Source organism: Erpetoichthys calabaricus, chromosome 17 (genome assembly GCF_900747795.2).
Source record: "Erpetoichthys calabaricus chromosome 17, fErpCal1.3, whole genome shotgun sequence".
Lineage (NCBI taxonomy): Eukaryota > Metazoa > Chordata > Cladistia > Polypteriformes > Polypteridae > Erpetoichthys > Erpetoichthys calabaricus.
In genome coordinates this window covers 90,254,269-90,274,679 of record NC_041410.2, presented here as the reverse complement: position 1 = coordinate 90,274,679, position 20,411 = coordinate 90,254,269, and the positions used below count along the sequence as shown (strand labels likewise).

The 20,411-nt window shown below is 41.7% G+C and overlaps 1 protein-coding gene across 1 annotated transcript in view; it reads right to left on the bottom strand.

Annotated features, from left to right (window-relative positions):
- The window catches only part of LOC114667464 (transmembrane channel-like protein 3), a 61,334-nt gene that overhangs the window by 22,050 nt on the left and 18,873 nt on the right, over positions 1-20,411 (bottom strand). The window contains exons 7-13 of the mRNA XM_051920445.1: positions 20,255-20,397; positions 11,947-12,094; positions 9,214-9,257; positions 8,717-8,864; positions 7,499-7,608; positions 6,877-6,955; positions 4,041-4,289 (exon numbers count right to left, since the gene is read on the bottom strand). Of these exons, the coding sequence (XP_051776405.1) occupies positions 4,041-4,289; positions 6,877-6,955; positions 7,499-7,608; positions 8,717-8,864; positions 9,214-9,257; positions 11,947-12,094; positions 20,255-20,397 (921 nt within the window). The remainder of the gene's footprint in view (positions 1-4,040; positions 4,290-6,876; positions 6,956-7,498; positions 7,609-8,716; positions 8,865-9,213; positions 9,258-11,946; positions 12,095-20,254; positions 20,398-20,411) is intronic.

Here is a 20,411-nt window from a genome sequence, read left to right as displayed (position 1 = left end):
GTGATCAGACCAGACGGGCTAGCCTTCACTCCTCATGAGCATCAATGAACACTGGGCACCCATGACCCTCTCTCCAGTTCACTGCTTATCCTTCCTTGGACCACTTTTGGTAGGTACTAATTACTACAAGACCTGCCATTTTGGAGATTCTCTGACCCAGTCACCTAGCCATCACAATATGTCCCAAGTAAAAGTCGCACAGATCCAACGATTGCCCATTTTCAAACTTCCAACACATCACCTACAAGAACTGACTGTTCACTTGCTGCCTAAGGCATCCCCACCCCTTGATTCCGGTGTCACTGGCATGAGATCATCAATGTGATTCATGTCACCTTTCTGTGCTTTTAATGTTGGGGTTAATGGTTGTGTATTTAATTTCTCTTCCCATATCTGCATTGGTCCCTCCAACAGTCCTCATTTTATTCCTCAGACCTGCATTTTAGGTTGATTGGCACTGGTTAATTTGCCCTCATGTGTGTGCGGGTGTCTGATTGCCCTGCGAAGGTCTGATTGCCCCTCCTTTTTGCGCTGTGATTACTGGCATAGGCTCCAGCTGCCCTGGATAAGCAAGTTAGTAAGACAGGTGGATAGATATTATTATCATAATTTATTTATGTCATAAACCAGCAATGTTTCGCAAACACAAGATGGGCCGTCTATTGTGAAGAAACTTTTGTATTTTTCTAAAAACAGAACGAATATTATCAAGAATGTTCTGTCGTACAGAACCAGAAATGACAAGTCCCACTAGGCATTGACTGTTGTTAATTTCAGAAACAAGAAAATGCAACTAAGTGCGATAAATAAGTACATGGAATTGAGTCTGCTGCTATAAACCGTTAACAGAGAGCCTCAGAAGGATGAAAATATTACATTTCTTTCAATTAAAAAATGAAAAATGCATCCATGACTCTCCCTTTTTATTATAAGAAGGCCTTGAAATGTCAGCGTCAGATGTGGCATTAAATGGGGTCTGGCTGTCAGAGCTTTGATTCACTGGAGACTGAAATGTTGCTGCTTCATTAACTAAATATCAATAAAGCGTTCAATCGATAACCCCTGTTATGACATCATGTGAAAAATGACAGGGAAATAATAATACATTTTCACGTCAATGCTGTCGGCATATGAACGCGCCCTCCCTTTGCAATTATTCTCGTCAGAGCGGTGCAAGTGCAAACACAAATGATTTATAACGTCGAGGTGCGGAGAAGAACCTAATTTACATTTTGTTGTTCTGTTACACCAATCGGGGAAAAACATGCAGAGAACTGGAGTGTGCCCAGCATTTTGAATTTAGGAGGATACAATGATGAGTGATGTGGTAAAATGCATTTAGGGTCCATGGCAGTGCAGGAGTTTTTTGATTTTTTAATAATAATAATTTTTAATAATAAATAATTTTTTAATTAAACAGTGCCCTTCAGCTCCAGGTGGGTATAGATGAACGTGGAAGCTGGGGCAAGCAGCCCCGAGGTGATAATGAGGGAATTGGCGGAGCCCGTATTCACGTGCAGACACGTAGGGTTCAGCTGATTTCCTCTTTAGAACTCTGGGGTTCATAATCAGGGCACCAGCGCCACACTGAGTTACAGAAGGAGGCCTGAATAGGAAGACGAGAGATTGAGAGACAGAAGGACGAAAAAGAAAAGGGTTGGAGGTTAAAGGAAAGAAAGAAGAGTAGATACAGTGGGTAGAGGCGACAAGCAGTTGGGAAGTTGCTCCAGGTGGCGCGAGCGGACAACGCTCAAGGAACAGGGTCACTCAAGCTAAGCGCTCAAGGACTAGAAGTGACCAGCTGCCTCGACCGACTCCCCTTGAATGGCAAGAAGAGAAGGGAGGCAGGGCTCAAGGGGTCACCCGCTGAATGCCAAGGGATAGTGGTGAGGACTGGGTGAGCACAGAGCTTGCTGGTGCTGAACGGGGGAGATGTTGGATTTTGAGGGATCCATATGTTTTTACGTAATAGATCAGTGTCTCAAACTCCGGTCCTGGGGGGCCGCAGTGACTGCAGGTTTTCATTCTTACCCTTTTCTTAATTAGTGACCTGTTTTTGCTGCTATTGATCTTCTTTTGCATTCATTGAAATTGACTCGCTCTTGAAGACTGAGACCCCTTCATTGTTTCTTATTCCTTAATTAGCAGCCAAACAATAATGAGATACCAAATGAGCCAAAACATGAGCAGCAAACTGTGACCATCATGTATCTGAAAATAATGAAAGATGAAGGTCTGAGGAATGTCGATCTTCTCAGGTCATCAAAACATTTTAAGCGGTGCTCTTAGAAAAGAGAATATGAACAATTTCAGAAATGTTTACCATTGCACAAGGAGAGCAGCAACAAGCCATGGAATTAAAGAATGGGTTTAATTAACGACAAGACTCGGCACCTCATTAAGCAACTGGTTGGAGTGAAATTGGTTTGAGTTTGAGGCCCTGACTTAGTTGGTCTTCTGTTGACTCACTCACTTCACATTTCATTTCTATTTGGTCTTCTTGATTAGGTTCACTTAAGGAAAGGAAATTTTGAAAAACAAGTCGATTAAAATGAAAGAAAAAGGAGTTAATTAGCAGCAAAAACTGGTCACCAATTAAGAAAAAGGTTAGAATGAAAACCTGCAGCCACTGGGGCCCTCCAGGACCGGAGTTTGAGACCACTGTAACAGATCCTGACTGTGTTTTAACTTTGGACATTTTTAACATTGGATTATTTGTTAGTATTTTAACCTCTACTTGAACACTGCTTTTTATTATTTATTTATTTTTTGAAAGATCTGCATTTTGTTTTTTGAAATACTTTGCTTGAATAAAAAGCAGAGAACTCTTTCACACCACCCTTGCTGTGCTATGTGTCTCGTTGCCCTGTCCATCCTCGACTTACGTCTACCGATGTCCCGAGTTTAAGATGTCCCGCCAACCTTAGGGCATCACGAATAAATACCGTAAACTGATATAGACAATTTGGTTTTGCATCTTATTTTGTTTTTTGACTCTAAATTCTGGCTTTAGTTTTAACAGAAAATCATTTGACTACAGGACCCCTCCAAACAGACCCCTATAGACTAATTAAAAACTGGGACGTGAGCGTCAGTAGGATTTGCACCCTAGGAACCAAGTTACCTGAACTATTCTCTAACATTTCAATAATTATTGACCGCTCTGTTGCAGATCTTTCTGATCATAAAATAAGTCATTACGATAGCAATCGACGAGAAGAATTCATCATGAATTGCAGAATTATGGTATTTGAGGGTTCCTCTAGAGCGCCTCTTTCTCTCGCACGATTTGGCTCAAAAAGTAAATCAGCATATCGTCCTCTCATAACAGGCTTCAGTTTTGAGTGTGGTATTATTCCATCCAGCCGTTTAAGCTCTAGACTGTAGAGAGGCACACACCCATCATTGAGATATCGATGCTTTCATTATCAGGGGACCCTAAAATGTCACGATCCGTCAAAATCTGGAGGTCAAAATTTTTGATGAATCTAAAGCTTTCGCTCCTACCCCATAGACGATAGGTTATGGTGGGGACGGCGCAAGGCAAAAATGGTAACTCATTCATTCTGTCAAAATGTTGCGCCAATGGAGCAGTCCATCTGTAAAATTCAAGCACAAACTGTAAAGCCTTCCACATCCTGATCGATTACCTCCCTACTTTATTTAATTCCCAGCCTTTTTAATTTATACGACCACCCGCCTTAATGCAACCACCCTGCTTTATCTGAACTCTTTATAATGAAGCCATCGTAATTCTCACCTCCATCTTTCATAAGGTTATCTCCCACTATCTTTTACAGCTCTACACGTCTTTAGGCAACCATCCATTTTAACCTGCATTGCCCCCTCAGCCTCTCTGAATTCTATCCACTACCCTTCCATCTTTATTGTCACCTTGAGTACTGAGAAAAGCGCTATATAAATGTAATGAATTATTATTATTATTATTATTACCTCCACCCATCTCTCGTGATGACCCCATTTTAATTTGTATGATGGCACATAATGTCTAGCAATAAGACTGAACAGCTTGTTTTCACCTGCCCGACATACGTCTCCCAGCACTGGTCCTGCTCTCGTCTTTGCACATTTAAACCCGTCTTGTTGACAGTTAAAACAGACATTAATTTCGTTTGGTTTTCTTCCAGTCCTAATCCAGGGCTGAGCGTCTGATTCTTCTTATCCAGGATATCAGGAACAATGGTGGACAGGTTCTGCTCCACTGGGAAAGCGATGGTGGCCTGAAAAGTGGTGGCATCGATCACAGTGGCTGCACTCATTGTCCCATTCTACAAATTAAAACAATAGGAAGTTAAAGATCATTACTAATTATTATTAGAAGATAAATTTGTTATTTTTTAAGTTGAAGGTACAGTATTTCTTAACAAACATGGTATCTATGCATTCACCACGTGAAATTGTGTCCCATTTTCCATTTTCTATACATTTTTAAACATATCTTGCTTGTACTGGTGCTTTACAATGGAGGAAATGGGACATGGAGTAGCATCGGATAATAAAAGCCAAAAAGTTACAGAATACGTTCTCTTCGAATTTCGATAAAAGAAAACACACTCCATTTAAGTTTCCTACGCATGTTTGTGACAATGAAAGGGATCTGGAAATAATAATTTTATTGCGAAATTCATGGTACTGTTTTTCTCAAGATAAGGATACGTTTTGTATTCGCTCGTGTGAATTCACACACACACATAAATACAGAAGTACATCAAAACAAAACCAACCACACGGCACAAACAGCTTACTGTGATTTGGTCTTTCGAGAGGAAACCATTTGACAGTTTTCTTTTAAGTCAAATAACTTTGACTTGAAAAATACCAAACTTATCCTTTAAGTCAATGTAAATGGTTGCATCTGGTCTGTTTTTATTATAGGTTTGATTAGTGGGATGCTGTTGTAATGTTCTGGTTTTTGAAAATAAAATACAAAAAAGAAACAACTCCTACAAACTCAATGACCTACTGCTTGGGGTCTCTTTCTGACTGGCATCAACAGCCAGCAGCAGAGATGCTGTGGTGGCCCCACCTCCTGGGGTTCCACCCACAAACCACAAGCAAAGGACATCACTTTAACTCTTTTAGGGCGGATGTCGACTTTTGTCGACAGGAAGCGTTGAAGGCGGATGTCGACAAAAGTCGACATCCAGGGATAGAGGGCGACAATCAGCTGTTAATGGCGACAAAACTCATTGTCATGTCACAGGCATTCCCTCTGTGCTTGGAGGAATGCTAGACTCGTTGACTCAGCAAATGATCCTTGTGTGTGCGTGAGTTGCAAAATGTAAACAAAGACAACATGGCATCAACATCTCACGAGGGAGCGAAGCGAGTTGAGAAAAGAAAATACTCGGCAGATGACATTTTGCGCATTATCGCGGAGTCGGACTCTGATTTTTCAGAGTCGGATCTCATAGACAGTGATCAGGAGATTGAGGAAGAGATTGAGGAGATGGCATCAGCCGATCGGAGACCAGCCGGTCGGCTGGCAGCTGAGCGCATTTGCGCTGCCGGTACACCTACGGCAAGGTTCGCATGGGAGGAATACCCAGAAATTGATCCATGGGAGCCGATCTGGCTACCTGACTTCACAAGAAGGTACGGCTTGCTGCTGGACACGACAGATCACCAGCTGTTGAACTACTTCAGGCTGCTCTCTCCTGATGCTGCTTTTCAGCTACTGTCAGACGAGACAAACAGGTAGGCAGAGAAATTTTTTGAATCGCGGGCTGCGGTTGCATCGCATTCTCGTTTTTCAAAGTGGAAACCCACAACAAAAGATGATATGAATTGTGCTGTGGCATTACAAATAGAAATGGGACAGAACTGGTGATATAACTTCAGGGAGCATTGGTCCAAACGTGCTTTGTCCCCTGGTGGCTTTGGACAGGTTATTCAGCGTGGAGATAGGTACATGCTGCTGCAAGGTTTTATTCACTTCTGTAATAAACAGAAGCAAATCCCATGGGGTAAGCCAGGCTATAATGCCATACATAAAGTTCATAAAGTTTCAGAAGATGAAAAGAGGTGACAATCCGGTTTTCATTGTGGGCAGAGGCATGGCACAATGGCAAATGGGTGACTTGTCTCTCAACAGTACACACTAACAATATATGTGAGAAAGTGCAGCAACAGACAATTGAAAAGTAGGCACCAAAGCAACACATATTGTAAGGAGTGCAATGTGGCAATGACTGAAATTGGCTGCTTTGAGCGAGATCAGACTTTGCTGTGTAAAATGTATGTGATATGTATGTGAAATCATAGAGTATGCAGGCTCATACAACATGCAAGACAGTAACATTTGTCAAAAGTAAATATTTTTTGTTGATTTGATATGTTAAACAATTGCTTTGTGTTCTTTTTTAAAAAATGTTAGTTTTTGGAAAAATATTCATCCCTGTTAAGATAAGAAACAAAAAAAAAAATTAGCCCTAAAAGAGTTAAAGAGACACTACATAATTAACAAATAATAAACACGCATAACAGGGACAATATAAAAACATGAGAAATAATAATTGAATATTCACAAAAACAGTACCAAAATGGAAAATAAATGCAAGCCAAGGGAAGAAACCCCTAGATGTGATACAACAAGGTGGCTCGGGGCAGTGATACCCTTATAGATAACACCCAAGATGGAGAACTCATGAATTCTTCAAAGGTTTAAATAAAAATGAAAGAAGAGACCCACCAAGTCCGAAGTTAGGCACTAAACATCCGACGATAATTCAAGGGGTGCCCTTCATTTAAACACGTGCACTTGGTGAAGTCAATCTTGGCTCCGATTCCCTCACGTAAAGGACTTGGTGATCACTGAAAACTCCAACTGCAGCAGAGCAAACAGGAGGTACTTACGGCTAAACTCATTGTGTTCACTTTATCCAGCAGGGCGATGATCAAGCTGTAAAGATTTCCCAAGTAAAGGACGAGGACCCTGTTAAAATTCAACAGAGTCATCAGACATAATTCAAAAATATCGTCAAAAAAAATCTGAGCATTAAAATCCTTGACCTCTGAAACCCCTTAAACGATAATTGTCATTATTTGTACTGTGGAGGTCAATGAAAGGGTCTGTAAAAATTTGAAACAAAATGCAGATCGTGGGAATTTCATCTGAAGATCAGTTTCAGAGGTGAAATATTTCCATAGGAGTTAAAGTAGGAAAGCAAAAGTGTTGTGAAAAAGTATTTGCCCCCATCTGATTGACTTAAGAACATAAGAGGATTGACAAACGAAGAAGCTCATTTGGTTAGTTGTGGTGAAGGTTGAGATTGCATCTGCTTTGAGGAACTTGAACTGCCAAATTAAAGATGGTACTGATAAGGGTCTCATTGCACATCAGCACAACAGAACCATTCTCCTGAAGACTTCCCAGTTTCCAACCTTTATGCCTTATTACCAGGATTCTGGTTTTCTCCCACATCCACAAGACACACAACTGGTTGACTGGTAAATTCTTAAGGATGGTGCACCTTACCTTGCCAGCTGGAAACGCAGAGTCGTTCTTGGATGGTACATCTCCAGCTGTGCAATGAGCTCAAAGGCAGACGGTGCGATCATTGTAATCAGTGACACCACCACGCTGACCTAACAGAGCAGGGAAAGAGTCGACATTAGAAGGCACCCCTCAGATTTCATGTTGGACACCTCAATGATGAGCACGAGAGCAGCAGGCACAGGCCATTGTAACCAACCTCTTGCCTCGTAGTTTATTCTTGTTTCTTGTAAAAATATGTGCTATGATGGCATGCTGAGACTGGCATCCCGGCTGGAGCAGAACTGGGACCCTTACGTGGCGGGGATGCCGATAGCAAAGAGGAACAGTCAAGACAATTTATTCAGGACATTGTCTCCTCCAGTACCTTAGGTGGCACCCCTCCTGGACTCCAGTACCGCTATGGAGTCCCACAGGAGATATCAGGGACTACAGTTCTTGTGGGCAGCTCTTTCGGGTCCCGTGGATGCTGCCAGGGGGCACTGAGGTGATTTACGAACCCTACTTCACCGGGCTCCAGACGTGTTCAGAAGTATTACAGAGCCACAGTTTTGGGACACCAGAAGTGTTCCCGGGTTTTATATAAAAGGATTAACCTCCTTCATCCGCGCAGAGTTGGGAGGAAGAAGACAAAACTTGCTGGAGGAGCAGAGGAGAGACAACAGTGTTGCAGAGAGTGGTATGACAAACACTTACCTGTAAGAGTTTCACACAAAAAACACAATTTCGTTCAAGGGGAATTTGTGTCCGAACTTCTGTGTCGGGAGTTTGGGGAGCTGCAGTGCTCCCTGGTGGTCACAATGCACGTATCTACATAACTGAGGACCAAATTGATATTCAGGTATATGGAGTCAAAGTCTGAATAGATAAAGTCAAATCTTAAATATCCAAATTCTGAATAAAGAAAATCAAATTCCTAAGGTATAAAGTGAAATTCAATATGAATAGAGCTAGTGAGTTCTGAATATATAAAATTTGGAATTGAACGTATGAAGCCAGACTTGGGATAAAAAAAGTGAACATGTAATGTCACATCTGAAACATGAGGGTAAATCCAAAAGTAAAGGCAATTTGAAAATTACGCGGTCACTGCAACGGTCCCGGGATGCAAACAATGGCCTCCTTACGGCCCACTGTGCAGTCCGCATTTGATTTTGCAGTTTTGGTAATGGGATAAAGGGATAGTTTAAAGTTCCTCACCTCATTTTTTTCCCACAAAGATAATTCCAGCTTTACTTTCTCAAGGTCCTGGGATCGCTCAACAACAAAGTAGATGATATAAATACTTCCAGCAAGAGAGAGGAGCACCAGAATGTTTGCAAGAATCCGCAAGCTTATCATCACTGCTCTGGAAAAGGAAGGAAATATCCGGAATTTGAATGAGTGACTGCATTGGCATTCATGATCCAACTGAAGTTGAAGTTTGGATTTTTTTATGTTTATTTCTTAATGTATTAAATTTAAAAAAGAAATATTAACTGTTAAAGTTATTGTGGCCAAATTTCTAACAGTTTCTCCTCCCCTTTTTGTTAATAGACCAGAAACTGTGAATGTACAAAATGGTAAGAACACTCTGGACACGTGTTTCTCAACCCTTTTGACCCACTTTTTTCCATGTTGTAGAAAAGAGTAACAATAAAATAATAAAATAAAGCATGATAATAAAAAACATGATACAGCTTAAGGATAAAACCTACAGACTTTTGTCTTTCTTTTTTTCTTGCTCTTCTACGATGGCTTCCTATGATAGAAAAGAGAAAAAACAAAACTTATTAAATAACAGCAACCAACAACATGACACATTCAGTTATACAGAACCAAAAAAAAGAGAGAGAAAGAGCATGAGAAATGGGCCGCCGGGGTTTAGATCTCGTCGTTTCTAATTTCATCGTCCACTCTTCTTCCTTGAGTTTTTAGTTGTTAATAAAATGCTGTTTTGCAGGGCTTTGTTTTTTCTTGGCATTTGTTCTACATGGAGTGATGGTTCAAGAGAGACCCAGTAATCCTCACTGGATTTATACAGCAGCACACAAAATAAAACAAAATGTGATCATTTATGTGTCCTGTAATAGATAGATAGATAGATAGATAGATAGATAGATAGATAGATAGATAGATAGATAGATAGATAGATAGATAGATAGATAGATAGATAGATAGATAGATAGATAGATAGATAGATAGATAGATAGATAGTGTAGTAGGCAAGATTAAACTGTCGATAGATAGATAGATAGATAGATAGATAGATAGATAGATAGATAGATAGATAGATAGATAGATAGATAGATAGATAGATAGATAGATAGATAGATAGATAGATAGATAGATAGATAGATAGATAGAACCTGACCGCTCCTGGCAGACTCAATACTCAAGACAACAGAATCCGTACTCCTCATTTTAGCAAGTAAACATAATAACACATATAATATAATATAATATAATATAATATAATATAATATAATATAATATAATATAATATAATAGACATTAAGCCAGTTACAATAACGGGCGCTAGAACAGTAGTCCATAAACATTAGTAGGAACAGTCTATATTAAATGACAAGGGACCTTTTACCTCATTAAATTTTTTCCGTAAAATGCCTGTAATTTTCTCTGACAGTAATACTGGCTCTGCTGTCCGTAATATGCGTTTAATTTTCTGTCACAACGGTGGGCAATCAGCAGATTCTCCCCAGCAACTGATGTAATGTGTGCGAAAATAAATCTACTTTTACTTTACACTTTACCAGGCCAAACTTCTTAATCGCAAATCTGACATCCTCAGAGTGAACACTTGCACAACAATGGGGAAAGCTGGTCTCCGCGTCTCAGTACCCGATTGGCTTTTTCGTGTTTTCTGTTTTAGGTCTTACCTCATTTACCGAAATCCGGTTGGATCTGCCGCGTGACATTTTATAGGTCCCGCCCTCTCTGTCTTGTGTGATGCGTCAGGCGGCCTTTGAAGCAGCGTACTGTGCCCCGCGCATGCACACTTCACCAGAAGACACACACACATGGACACTGGACGCACACAGGGGTTTTATTAAAGAGGATATAAGATGGCATTGTAGCACTGCTGCCTTACCTAAAGGAGAGCAGGGTTTGCTTGCTGGGTTCTTCCTGTGTTCATGTGGGTTTCCTTGCACAGTCCAAAGACATGCAGGTCAGGTGAGTTGTCATTGCTAAAGCATATGGCTCTGGTGTGTGTGTGTGTGTGTATGTGTGTGTGTGCGGGTGTGTGTGTGTGTAGTAGAAAAAAACAAAAGTACAATCTTGTGTGTTTTCTTATTTCTGTGTGAATTTCTGCGTGTGTCTTTGAGGTGTAACTATGATTTTCGGTATCTGTTGTGTCCTGAACAAGTTACCACAGGACCAAAGAGATAACCAAGATTGAATACATTTTTGAAAATTCACAGTTTAAATAAGAAGCTACTCTTTAGTGGAGTGTGAGCGCACCAACGATTTCTAGTATATTAAATATTTTGGGATAATATTCAGATATAGGTGTGTTGTAAGAATATACCAAGTGTCTGTATATTGAACGGTGTAACCAGAGATGCTTCCTGACTGTGCTTGGTAAATGAACCTGATTTACTGAAGACCCCTTTGTCGTTTCTGCCAGTCTCGTCGTGATGCAGTGAGCTGCACAAGGCAGGGGCCATCAGGGTTGACATACTAAAGGACTCCCATCTCAATTTCTTGGTTTGTTTTCATTAATTTGTGACTACTTTTTATTTCCATAGCATTTTCCCTAACACCCTGTGATGGGATGGTACTGTACTCTAGCCATGGTGTTGTCCCGGCCTCGCGCCCAATGACTGCTGGGTTAGGCTCCAGTTACCCTCCCCTGGAGATGCAGGTTATGAAACTGGCTGGCTGAATGCGTAATGTAACATCACCTTTTACCCTGGAGAGCTTTGGCTCCTGTATCTCTGAATCTGATTAAACAAATTCAGCAGGTTTGAGAATGTAACATTATATTTATTTGAAAATGATTGTTTTCTACTTCAATGATATAAAACAATAAAATAAAAGCACCTCTCATGCTGTTCAGAAAAAATATATCTGTGTCGACTGAAGAAATAAAATCCTTTGAGTAAACGGCTAATGCAAGAGGATTGAATTAGAAGATATGGCTGTCTAATAGGATTTAGTTGTACTCGGCGTGGGTGGATGAGTCCATTATATCATGTGAGTATTGGCAGATTCAAGGGTCCGGTGGATCAGATACCATTTTATCGGTAAACCTGCTCAAGGATTTAGATTAGCATTAATTAATAGCCATCTCTCTGGGGAAATCAGTGACAGTGAGTGGAAAGTACGCAGCAGTGGCTGGCAGACTGCTGCTGAATTAACACTTCATGATGGCAGAAAAATTAAATCCAAGGGTGGAAGTTCGCTTGTTAATGATAAAGGCCGCTCACCCTGATATTGTTGACGATGGCAGCCGCTTTACTCTCGGCAGCCTCGGGGTTGCCAATCAGGTAATCCCAGGCACAAAACACCCTCCAGCAGAAAGTGTAGTTTTCATCCGAGGCGCTGGCAAAACTCAACTGCGAGTTCTTGGCCATCCTGTCAAAAGAAAGAAGAAGGAACAAACTTGAAAAAGCAACATACTGTATGTCGGAAAGCAAACAATCGACTTAAAGGACCGCGGCATTAGGTGGAAGTTCTTCTTTTCGGCGAATTTCTCGTTTTAATTCCCATAGGAACGCAAAATGAAAAAAAAGTGATGTGAACAGTGCCGTGCGGTGAGGTTCATGGCTGGTGACTCCTTCAGAGTGAGATTTACAAATATATGAACCCCAAAGAGGAGCTTATTCACTAATCAACTGGCAGCCTGCACTTTGACTACTGGTTATGTTTCATATCTCATCAGCATTTCTTTACACCACGGGTCTCCAACACGTCGCTCGTGAGCTACCGGTAGCTCGCCAAAGGGTTAATGAATCCTATGTAAATGTTAAAACTTGATTAGTCAAATTAGGGGTGGGCGATCTTTCTAAAAGAAATCCTTTTAACACAAAATCACGATCCACAATCTGAATTGCAATCTATCTTTTCAATGTGGCAGAGACTTAAGAGAATATCCAGGCTCAAACTCATCAAGACCTAAGTAACACTTTATTTTAAATATCAAACAAAGTTGAATTCAATTGTTCTCTCATTCGCTAGCCATTAATGTACACGCCCCGAAACTGACGAGTGAGTGAGGAAGGCCCCGCCCCCCTCTTCTTGGCCTGCTGAGTGGATCTCGGATAAATCGGCACCGCAAGTGAACTATGATACATAGCGAAATGAGAGAATGTTCCAGCAAATTATAGAAAAAAACCCGATCTAGATCCGTGAAGTAGTTCTCTCGTGAAAAGCGGACAGAAAGACAGAGAGACATTGGATTTTATATATTATATATTAGTAAATGTCCTGCAGTGGGTTGGTACCTTGCCCGGGATTGGTTCCTGCCTTGTGTCCTGTGTTGGCTGGGATTGGCTCCAGCAGACCCCTGTGACCCTGTGTTCGGATTCAGCGGGTTGGAAAATGGATGGATGGATGGATATATTAGTAAACCTTCAAAATAATGTGCAGTTAAAGTCTCAACAGCATTCTCAGCATTTCTGGAACTTAGTCAGTGCAGGATTTACGTATAAGCTACACAAGCTATAGCTTTCTTGGGGGCCCCCAAAACAAATTGTCCGAGTGAGCAATTGTCATATATACTTAAATATACTACAGCATTATTTGTCCCAATCAGGCCCGGCCTTAGGCATAGGCGAAGTAGGCGACCGCCTAGGGCCCCGGCGTCCGGGGGGCCCCGGATCGTCTCCTTGGTCTAATTTTCACGCATTTCACAGAGCTTCCAGGGGGGCTCCGCCCCCCTCAGGGGGCCCCTGGACCCCCCTTTCGCCTAGGGCCCCATAATACCTAAGACCGGGCCTGAGCTTAGTAGAGCCAGATAACTATAAGAATCTTCACCAAGCAGCTCTGAAAATGTCTGCTTTGTTTGGGTCTCCATACCTCTGTGAGTCTGACATGAATGTCATGAACTCAAAGTTCAGAACATGAGTGACAGACGAACATTGAAGTGACTCCATAAGAGTGACCCTAAGGGGCTCCACACCACCACACACCTCAGTGCCAGTCATCTGACTAACTAAACAACACATCACACATGACACTGGACCTGTGAATAAAGTGACACGGTGACATGTGACAAATGAAGACGTCATATCTGTGTATTTGGAATTGTATTGTTTTGTTTTGACAGCATTCATTTTTTAATTCAATGGTGTGAGATACACTAGAAAATGCATACAGACATACAAAATGCACTTGCAGGTGAACTCAATATTTTGTGTGATGTTTTAATTTAAAATGTCAGTTGTGGACAACCGACATTTTGTAAATGTTCAGGCAAAACAAGCGTCTTCAGTTTGTTTGCGTAGAAATAAGCTATGAGAATAAACGTTAGAAAACAGGAGGAGCTCTCGGCCATTTTCATTTTGTAACAGTAGCTCTCAGGGGGATAAAAAGGTTGGAGACCCCTGCTTTACACACACACACAGGTATAAGGTTCATATTTGGCTAAGAAAGAGCGTTACATTTATACCGGCAGGAGAGAGCGGGGAGAGCGCATTTGCTCCTCACCCTCCGTGTGTTCTAAATTTGCCGTTGCAAATCAAACCAAATCAATACAGAAGGTAAGTATAGAGAGGTGTACAAAAAGACGGATTTCAATTTGATCTTAATTGAAATATTTAGTTGTTTTTAAAAGCTTTTAATTCTGATGCTTTAATCATTTTTAATACAGACTGTTCAACAAAAGGATAACAAGAAAAAAACAAAGAATATTTTATTTAAGGTCAAAATTTAGTCTTTAAATATTGGATTGCTTTTAATTCTTAGTCTGATCCCATTTTTTATAAAATTGAAAACCGTTTATGGTCTTACCTTAAATTGTAAATGAAGTCCATGCGCCTATCCTTCACAAAAATCTCCGTCACTTTCTTGTAAAAGTCCTCCTTATTTTCCTTTAGGTTTGTCTTAATCTTCCATTTTGGCAGTCGGTGGTAACAAAAAATAAAAATAAACGGACCGCTGCAGTGCACTTGACTTTCTGATATCGCTGACTTAGTGGCGCCTCTGCGTAGAAGAACAGCAGCAATGAGCGCCTGTTAGGCTCACATGCGCCTCCATTCAGGACGGCACGGTACTGTCTGCCTCACTCACCTTGTGCCTTTTCATTGCGGTTTTGTGTCCGATTAGACTGAGTATGTCACACACATTCATTAAAGATATTAGAAAGTCAGGGTGTTTAATAAACGTGTCTGCACACATTATATTGGCGACATACAGAGAGACAGCAACAGGCAGGCGCCAACTGCATGCATTAACCCCGTGTGTGAGGGACAGCCCAGTCCGAGGTGAGGTGAGGCTCGTCGTTGCCGCACCTCACGTTTCTCCCCTGTGTTTAAAAAGGAAATGCGCAAATTCAGCGATTTTGACTATAAAAATGATTACAATTATTGGAATCCTACAGAAAACAAATTTATAGCACAGCGCAGTGGAGACATTTATTTTATGTTATCATTATTATTATTTTTTGTACTTTTCATGATGACAGGTGACGCTCTGCCTCACCTGCCTCCCCTGACCACACGTCCCTGGATCTGAATATCTTGTTGGGTTCTCCTAGACAGCAGCGAGATCCGAAATAAATAAAAATAGAGACATTTTCTTTTGTCTCGTGCTTTTCTCGAGGAAAAAAATACCCACAAGGGTCTCCTCTTGACCTCCAGGGGAGACCTCAGCGATGTCACACAATGGACTCAGATTCTCCAAGTTAGTGCTCTGATATCTTTTACTGCGTCTGAAAGATCTAAGCCAATCACAAGGCCTGCAGGGCCTAAGAAAAGCCTGAAATACGACAGTCCTCAAAACCCATTTTCATGGTCTCCCCCGGGCACATAGGAGGCAGCTCAAAGGACCAAAAGAAGGTAATTCCATGCCAAGCCAGGGGGTGGTGGGGTACAGTAATCCTTCCTCTTTTATTCTTGCAGACCAAATATGGGAAATTTTTGCCTGGACAAGACAACATCACTTCTTGTTTCCGACCCAGATGACGTCACTTCCTGTTCTGACCCTGATGACGTCACTTCCAGTTCTGGGACCCTGATGACGTCACTTCTGGTTCTAGGTCCCAATGACATCACGTCCGGTTCATGGGTTGATGACATCACTTCCGGCCCCGGGCCCCAATGACATTACTTCCGTCAACCTGCCTTAAAAGCTAGACGACGTCCGATTGTAAACTCAGGTCTGTTTTGGACTCAAGCTGTACACATTTGTACAGCCTTATTCAAGTATACGGGTGGCTGCTCCAAACCTTTTTTCTTGTGTCAAGGTGTGCCTTTTTCACACCGTCTCTCAAGCACACAAGGCCTGGAGCCAATTAACTCTGAGGGCCTTCCTGCAATCCATATCAAGATATGGCCTACAAAAAACACAGCATCTTTCCAGACACCAGAAGCTAATTTTAGCAATAAAAACTCAAGCAAGGAAATGGAGGACGGTCCCGATGTCAGAAGGACTGTGCCTACCACATCCCCCTGGGGCCCTGATGCATCCTGAGGAAACTGTTTGGAATGGGGTCATTCCCAAATAACCTAAACCCTACGTTTAGGACGTAGGAGAAAATCCAGGATACCACAAAATGCCACACAAACATGGAGAAGATCATACAGAATCCACACAATCATCAAGTGGGTCCAGGAATCGAATCCTAGGATGCAAGGTCCATGTGACAGCATGGCTATCTACCACAGTACCATGTGAAGAAATATGGAGCTAAAGAAGCACGAGAGCAATGGTTAATAGCAATGCCGGCTGCTTGTTCTGGTGCATTAGTTGTTATTAAATAGCTCCACTTATGGTATGTCTGGATGAAACAGGAACAGAAAAATCAATTGTATTTTGCAGCTTTTTAGCAGAAGGATGAACCACAATAAAAGGTGAGTTGTCATAATTGCAAAGTTGAGCTGTTGCGAGCGTCACCGAGGACAGATGGGCACCCCATCAGAATGACGCCATGACTTCGGGACAACATGGAAGGTACCAGGGGATGCATGAGCAGAAGCCAGAGGCCAGGAGCAGTTCCGTTCTCCCATACATTAGGGTAGCAGTGATCCATTGGAGACGTCCCAGCTTGGACACCCACAGGGGTCTGGAAGTGCCGCCCTGTTGACATTCCCTGGGGGGGCTGTCAGGAGGGGCCTACCCTGGTCGTCAAACAACCCAGAAGTACTCTCTACAAGTCATGCCAGATCACCACAAGCCATTCTGAGTCTAACATAAAAGGGGCCCGCTGCCCCCGAATTGGGATTCAGCGGGCACCACCCAAACAAAGAGTCATTGTTTTGTATGATTATCGGCCGTACTTTATTGGATTGGTGTTTGGTGGATTAAAAAAATCAATTATTTGAACTCATGACGGTGTTGGACATTATTTGGTCTGGAGTTTGTGGCTCGGTGACACCACCTACTGGTTACATTATATATATTGTGGTGGACTGCCGGCTTTCGATTCTGGTTCTCCCCCCCAGGCCGCCAGGAGGAGCTCTCCCAACAGCATGAACGTCCCCCGAGTTCCAGCAGGGCCTCATGGACTATGTAGTTTTTATACGCAGCCCTGCTGGATACCTTGGGGGCCACCAGGAGTCGCTGTAGGAGGACTCGGAGGCTCTTATGTGCCCTATAACCCGGGAGTACGTCATGGTCACGTGACAGGAAGATACAATGTGCTCCCAGGTTGAAGAAAAGGACTGTTTACCCTGACCCAGAAGGGATAAGGAACTGTGGACGGATTGGACAGGAACACCTCCGGGTCAGGGTGTATAAAAGGATGATGGGAAATCCCAGACGTTGAGCTGAGCAGGGTGGAAGGGTGGCAACGTGTCTGGGAGTGGAGGATTGGTTATTGTTTATTGATTATTGTGATTTATTATTGAGTATTGTGGAGAGGAGGGTGCTTTGTGCACTTATTTATAATAATAAATATTATATTTGGACTTTTACCTGGTGTCTGACGTCTAGTCTGAGGGTTCAAGGGGTCACGGAGACCTTAATCTATCACAATATATATATATATATATATATTTATATATATATTGCCTGTAAAAGTCTTTTAAGTGGAGATACACTTGTCTCAAAGGAATGGACAAAATGAATTTTTTAAGATTCATAAATATCATGCAGTCCTGATGGACTCCTGGTTCTCATCCACTAACGCAGGGATTGCCTCCATGATTGGGACAAAGGATTATTTAAACGGTACATAAACCGAAGAGACATTTCCATTGAACATGTTGGATTAATGTAATTTCGTTTTTAATATGATGCAGCTAATAAGGCGCTCGCAGTTCGTAATAACGCCAATAATTCTGTCTCCATGTGGCCCTCTGGGAATGCGTCTAATTAAATAAAATGACCTCAACTGTAACTTAGCAATAAGGCCAGCCCTGAATCGGACAAGGGTAACTCAATAAAAACTGTAAATACGCGAGTCAATGAATGCTTCAAAAAGTGATTCTTTTACTTAATGATTTAGTAATTATTATTTAATAACCAGATAGATCAAAGGGAAGTCCCAAGAGTAGATGATCTGACTGGGAATGCAATAAACTGAATTAGATGTGATGGGTTTTAGATGTTTAAAAAATAAATAAATAAATAATGTCCTTGAAAGCTCTCAAGGGAGTCTTCATAGGTAGATATGGCAGTGTGAAAAAGTACATGCACCCCAATGGCTTTTTCAAAATGTTTGAACAGGCAAACGTTAGATCTTCATGCCAACAGGGCCTTCACTCTAAAAAAAGAAACTTGCCCGAACGCTTCTTCAGAGCATTCCCAAAAGACCCGTCCACGTGAAGGTTCCAGAAAAAAACTTTTATTTATGTAACGGGTTCCATACAGCAGATAACCATTAACAGTCCTTCCTAAAGGATGGACCCGGGGGAGAAAACATGGACAGGACATTATCTCTAATGGAGTCCTAAATGGCAGCAGTGCCTCGGATTCCCACAGGGCTTCATGGGAGTTGGAGTTCATTTTGGGTTCTGTGGCTGCCACCAGGGGGTGCTACAGGGATTGTGGAGACCTAATTTGTCAAACTTCAACCTCATCCAGAAGTACTTCTGGACCACACTAATGGGCTGCCTGGGAAGATCTCCTGGGTACAGGATAACAGAAGCCTGATGCCCCGGGACAAAGCTTGTTGGAATAAAAAGTGGAGGCACAAGGAGAGATAGAGACAGAGACGGAGAGAAGAAGAGAAAGGCATTTCAGATGTGCTCGCTTTTATTATTGTGCTTCTTTGTGCTTGTTGGTACTGTACTGTGCTGTGGAAAACAAGGGAAAAACGTTTCCCACTGAAATAAAGCCTGGGTGTGTTGCTGGGCTTGTAACTTGTGTCGGTCTGTGTCAGAAATAGGGATGTGTGTCACCTTGACCTGCAGGCACTGTTTGCATGAAGATCTCCTGTTAGGCTGTTCAAATATGTGGAAAAAGTCAACCATTTTCTTGGGGTGTACTTACCTTTTCTGCTAGACTGTAGACAGATTGATAAGACACTCTGTAAAGTTAGATAGATAGATAGATAGATAGATAGATAGATAGATAGATAGATAGATAGATAGATAGATAGATAGATAGATAGATAGATAGATAGATAGATAGATAGATAGATAGATAGATAGATAGATAGATAGATAGATAGATAGTGTGGTGTGTGGCCAGCTAAATATTCCGGCCCTCACCCCCAGGCCGCCAGATGGAGCTCTCCCAACAGCGTGGACGTTCCCTGAATTCCAGCAGGGCCTCATGGACTTTGTAGTTTATATGCACAGCCCTGCTGGATACCTTGGGGACCACCAGGAGTCGCTGTGGGGAGACTGCCGGACTCTTACTTGCCCTATAACCCGGAGGTGCGTCATGATCACGTGACAAGAGTAAACGACGTGCTTCCGGGTTGAAGAAAGGAGTTTTTTATCCGACCCGGAAGTGTTCATGATCACATGGACAGAAGGGAGAAACACTTCTGGGTCAAGGGGTATAAAGGACTAGTGGGTACGCCCAGACATTGAGCTGAGCTGGGAGGAAGGGTGGCAAAGTGTCTGGGAGTGTGGAGGATTGATTATTGATTGTTTATTATTGAGTATTGTGGAGAGGAGGGTGCTTTGTGCATAGTATTGTCCAAATAAATATAATTATTGGACTTTTACCTGGTGTCTGGAGTCGAGTCTGAGGGTTCAAGGGGTCACGGAGACCTCAAACTATCACAATAGATAGATAGATAGATAGATAGATAGATAGATAGATAGATAGATAGATAGATAGATAGATAGATAGATAGATAGATAGATAGATAGATAGATAGATAGATAGATAGATAGTGTAGTAGGCAAAATTAAAATGTTGATAGATTAACAAGAAAGGCATTAGATAGATAGATAGATAGATAGATAGATAGATAGATAGATAGATAGATAGATAGATAGATAGATAGATAGATAGATAGACAGATAGATAGATAGATAGATAGATAGATAGATAGATAGATAGATAGATAGATAGATAGATAGATAGATAGATAGATAGATAGATAGATGTGAAAAGCACTATATAATAGATAGATATTTTTTGAAATTTCAAAATAACATAAGCTTATTTCTTACTTACCTCCTCAGCAGAATAATAAAACTGCTGGCAAAAACCGCCATTCCAACTAGAAAGTATGCCAGAGGCAGACGGTAGCCAGCCTTGCCAATCTTTCTGTCTCTTCCATAGTAGCCATAAAACAAGACGGAATACTGAAGGTAGCCCTGCAAAAAGAAGA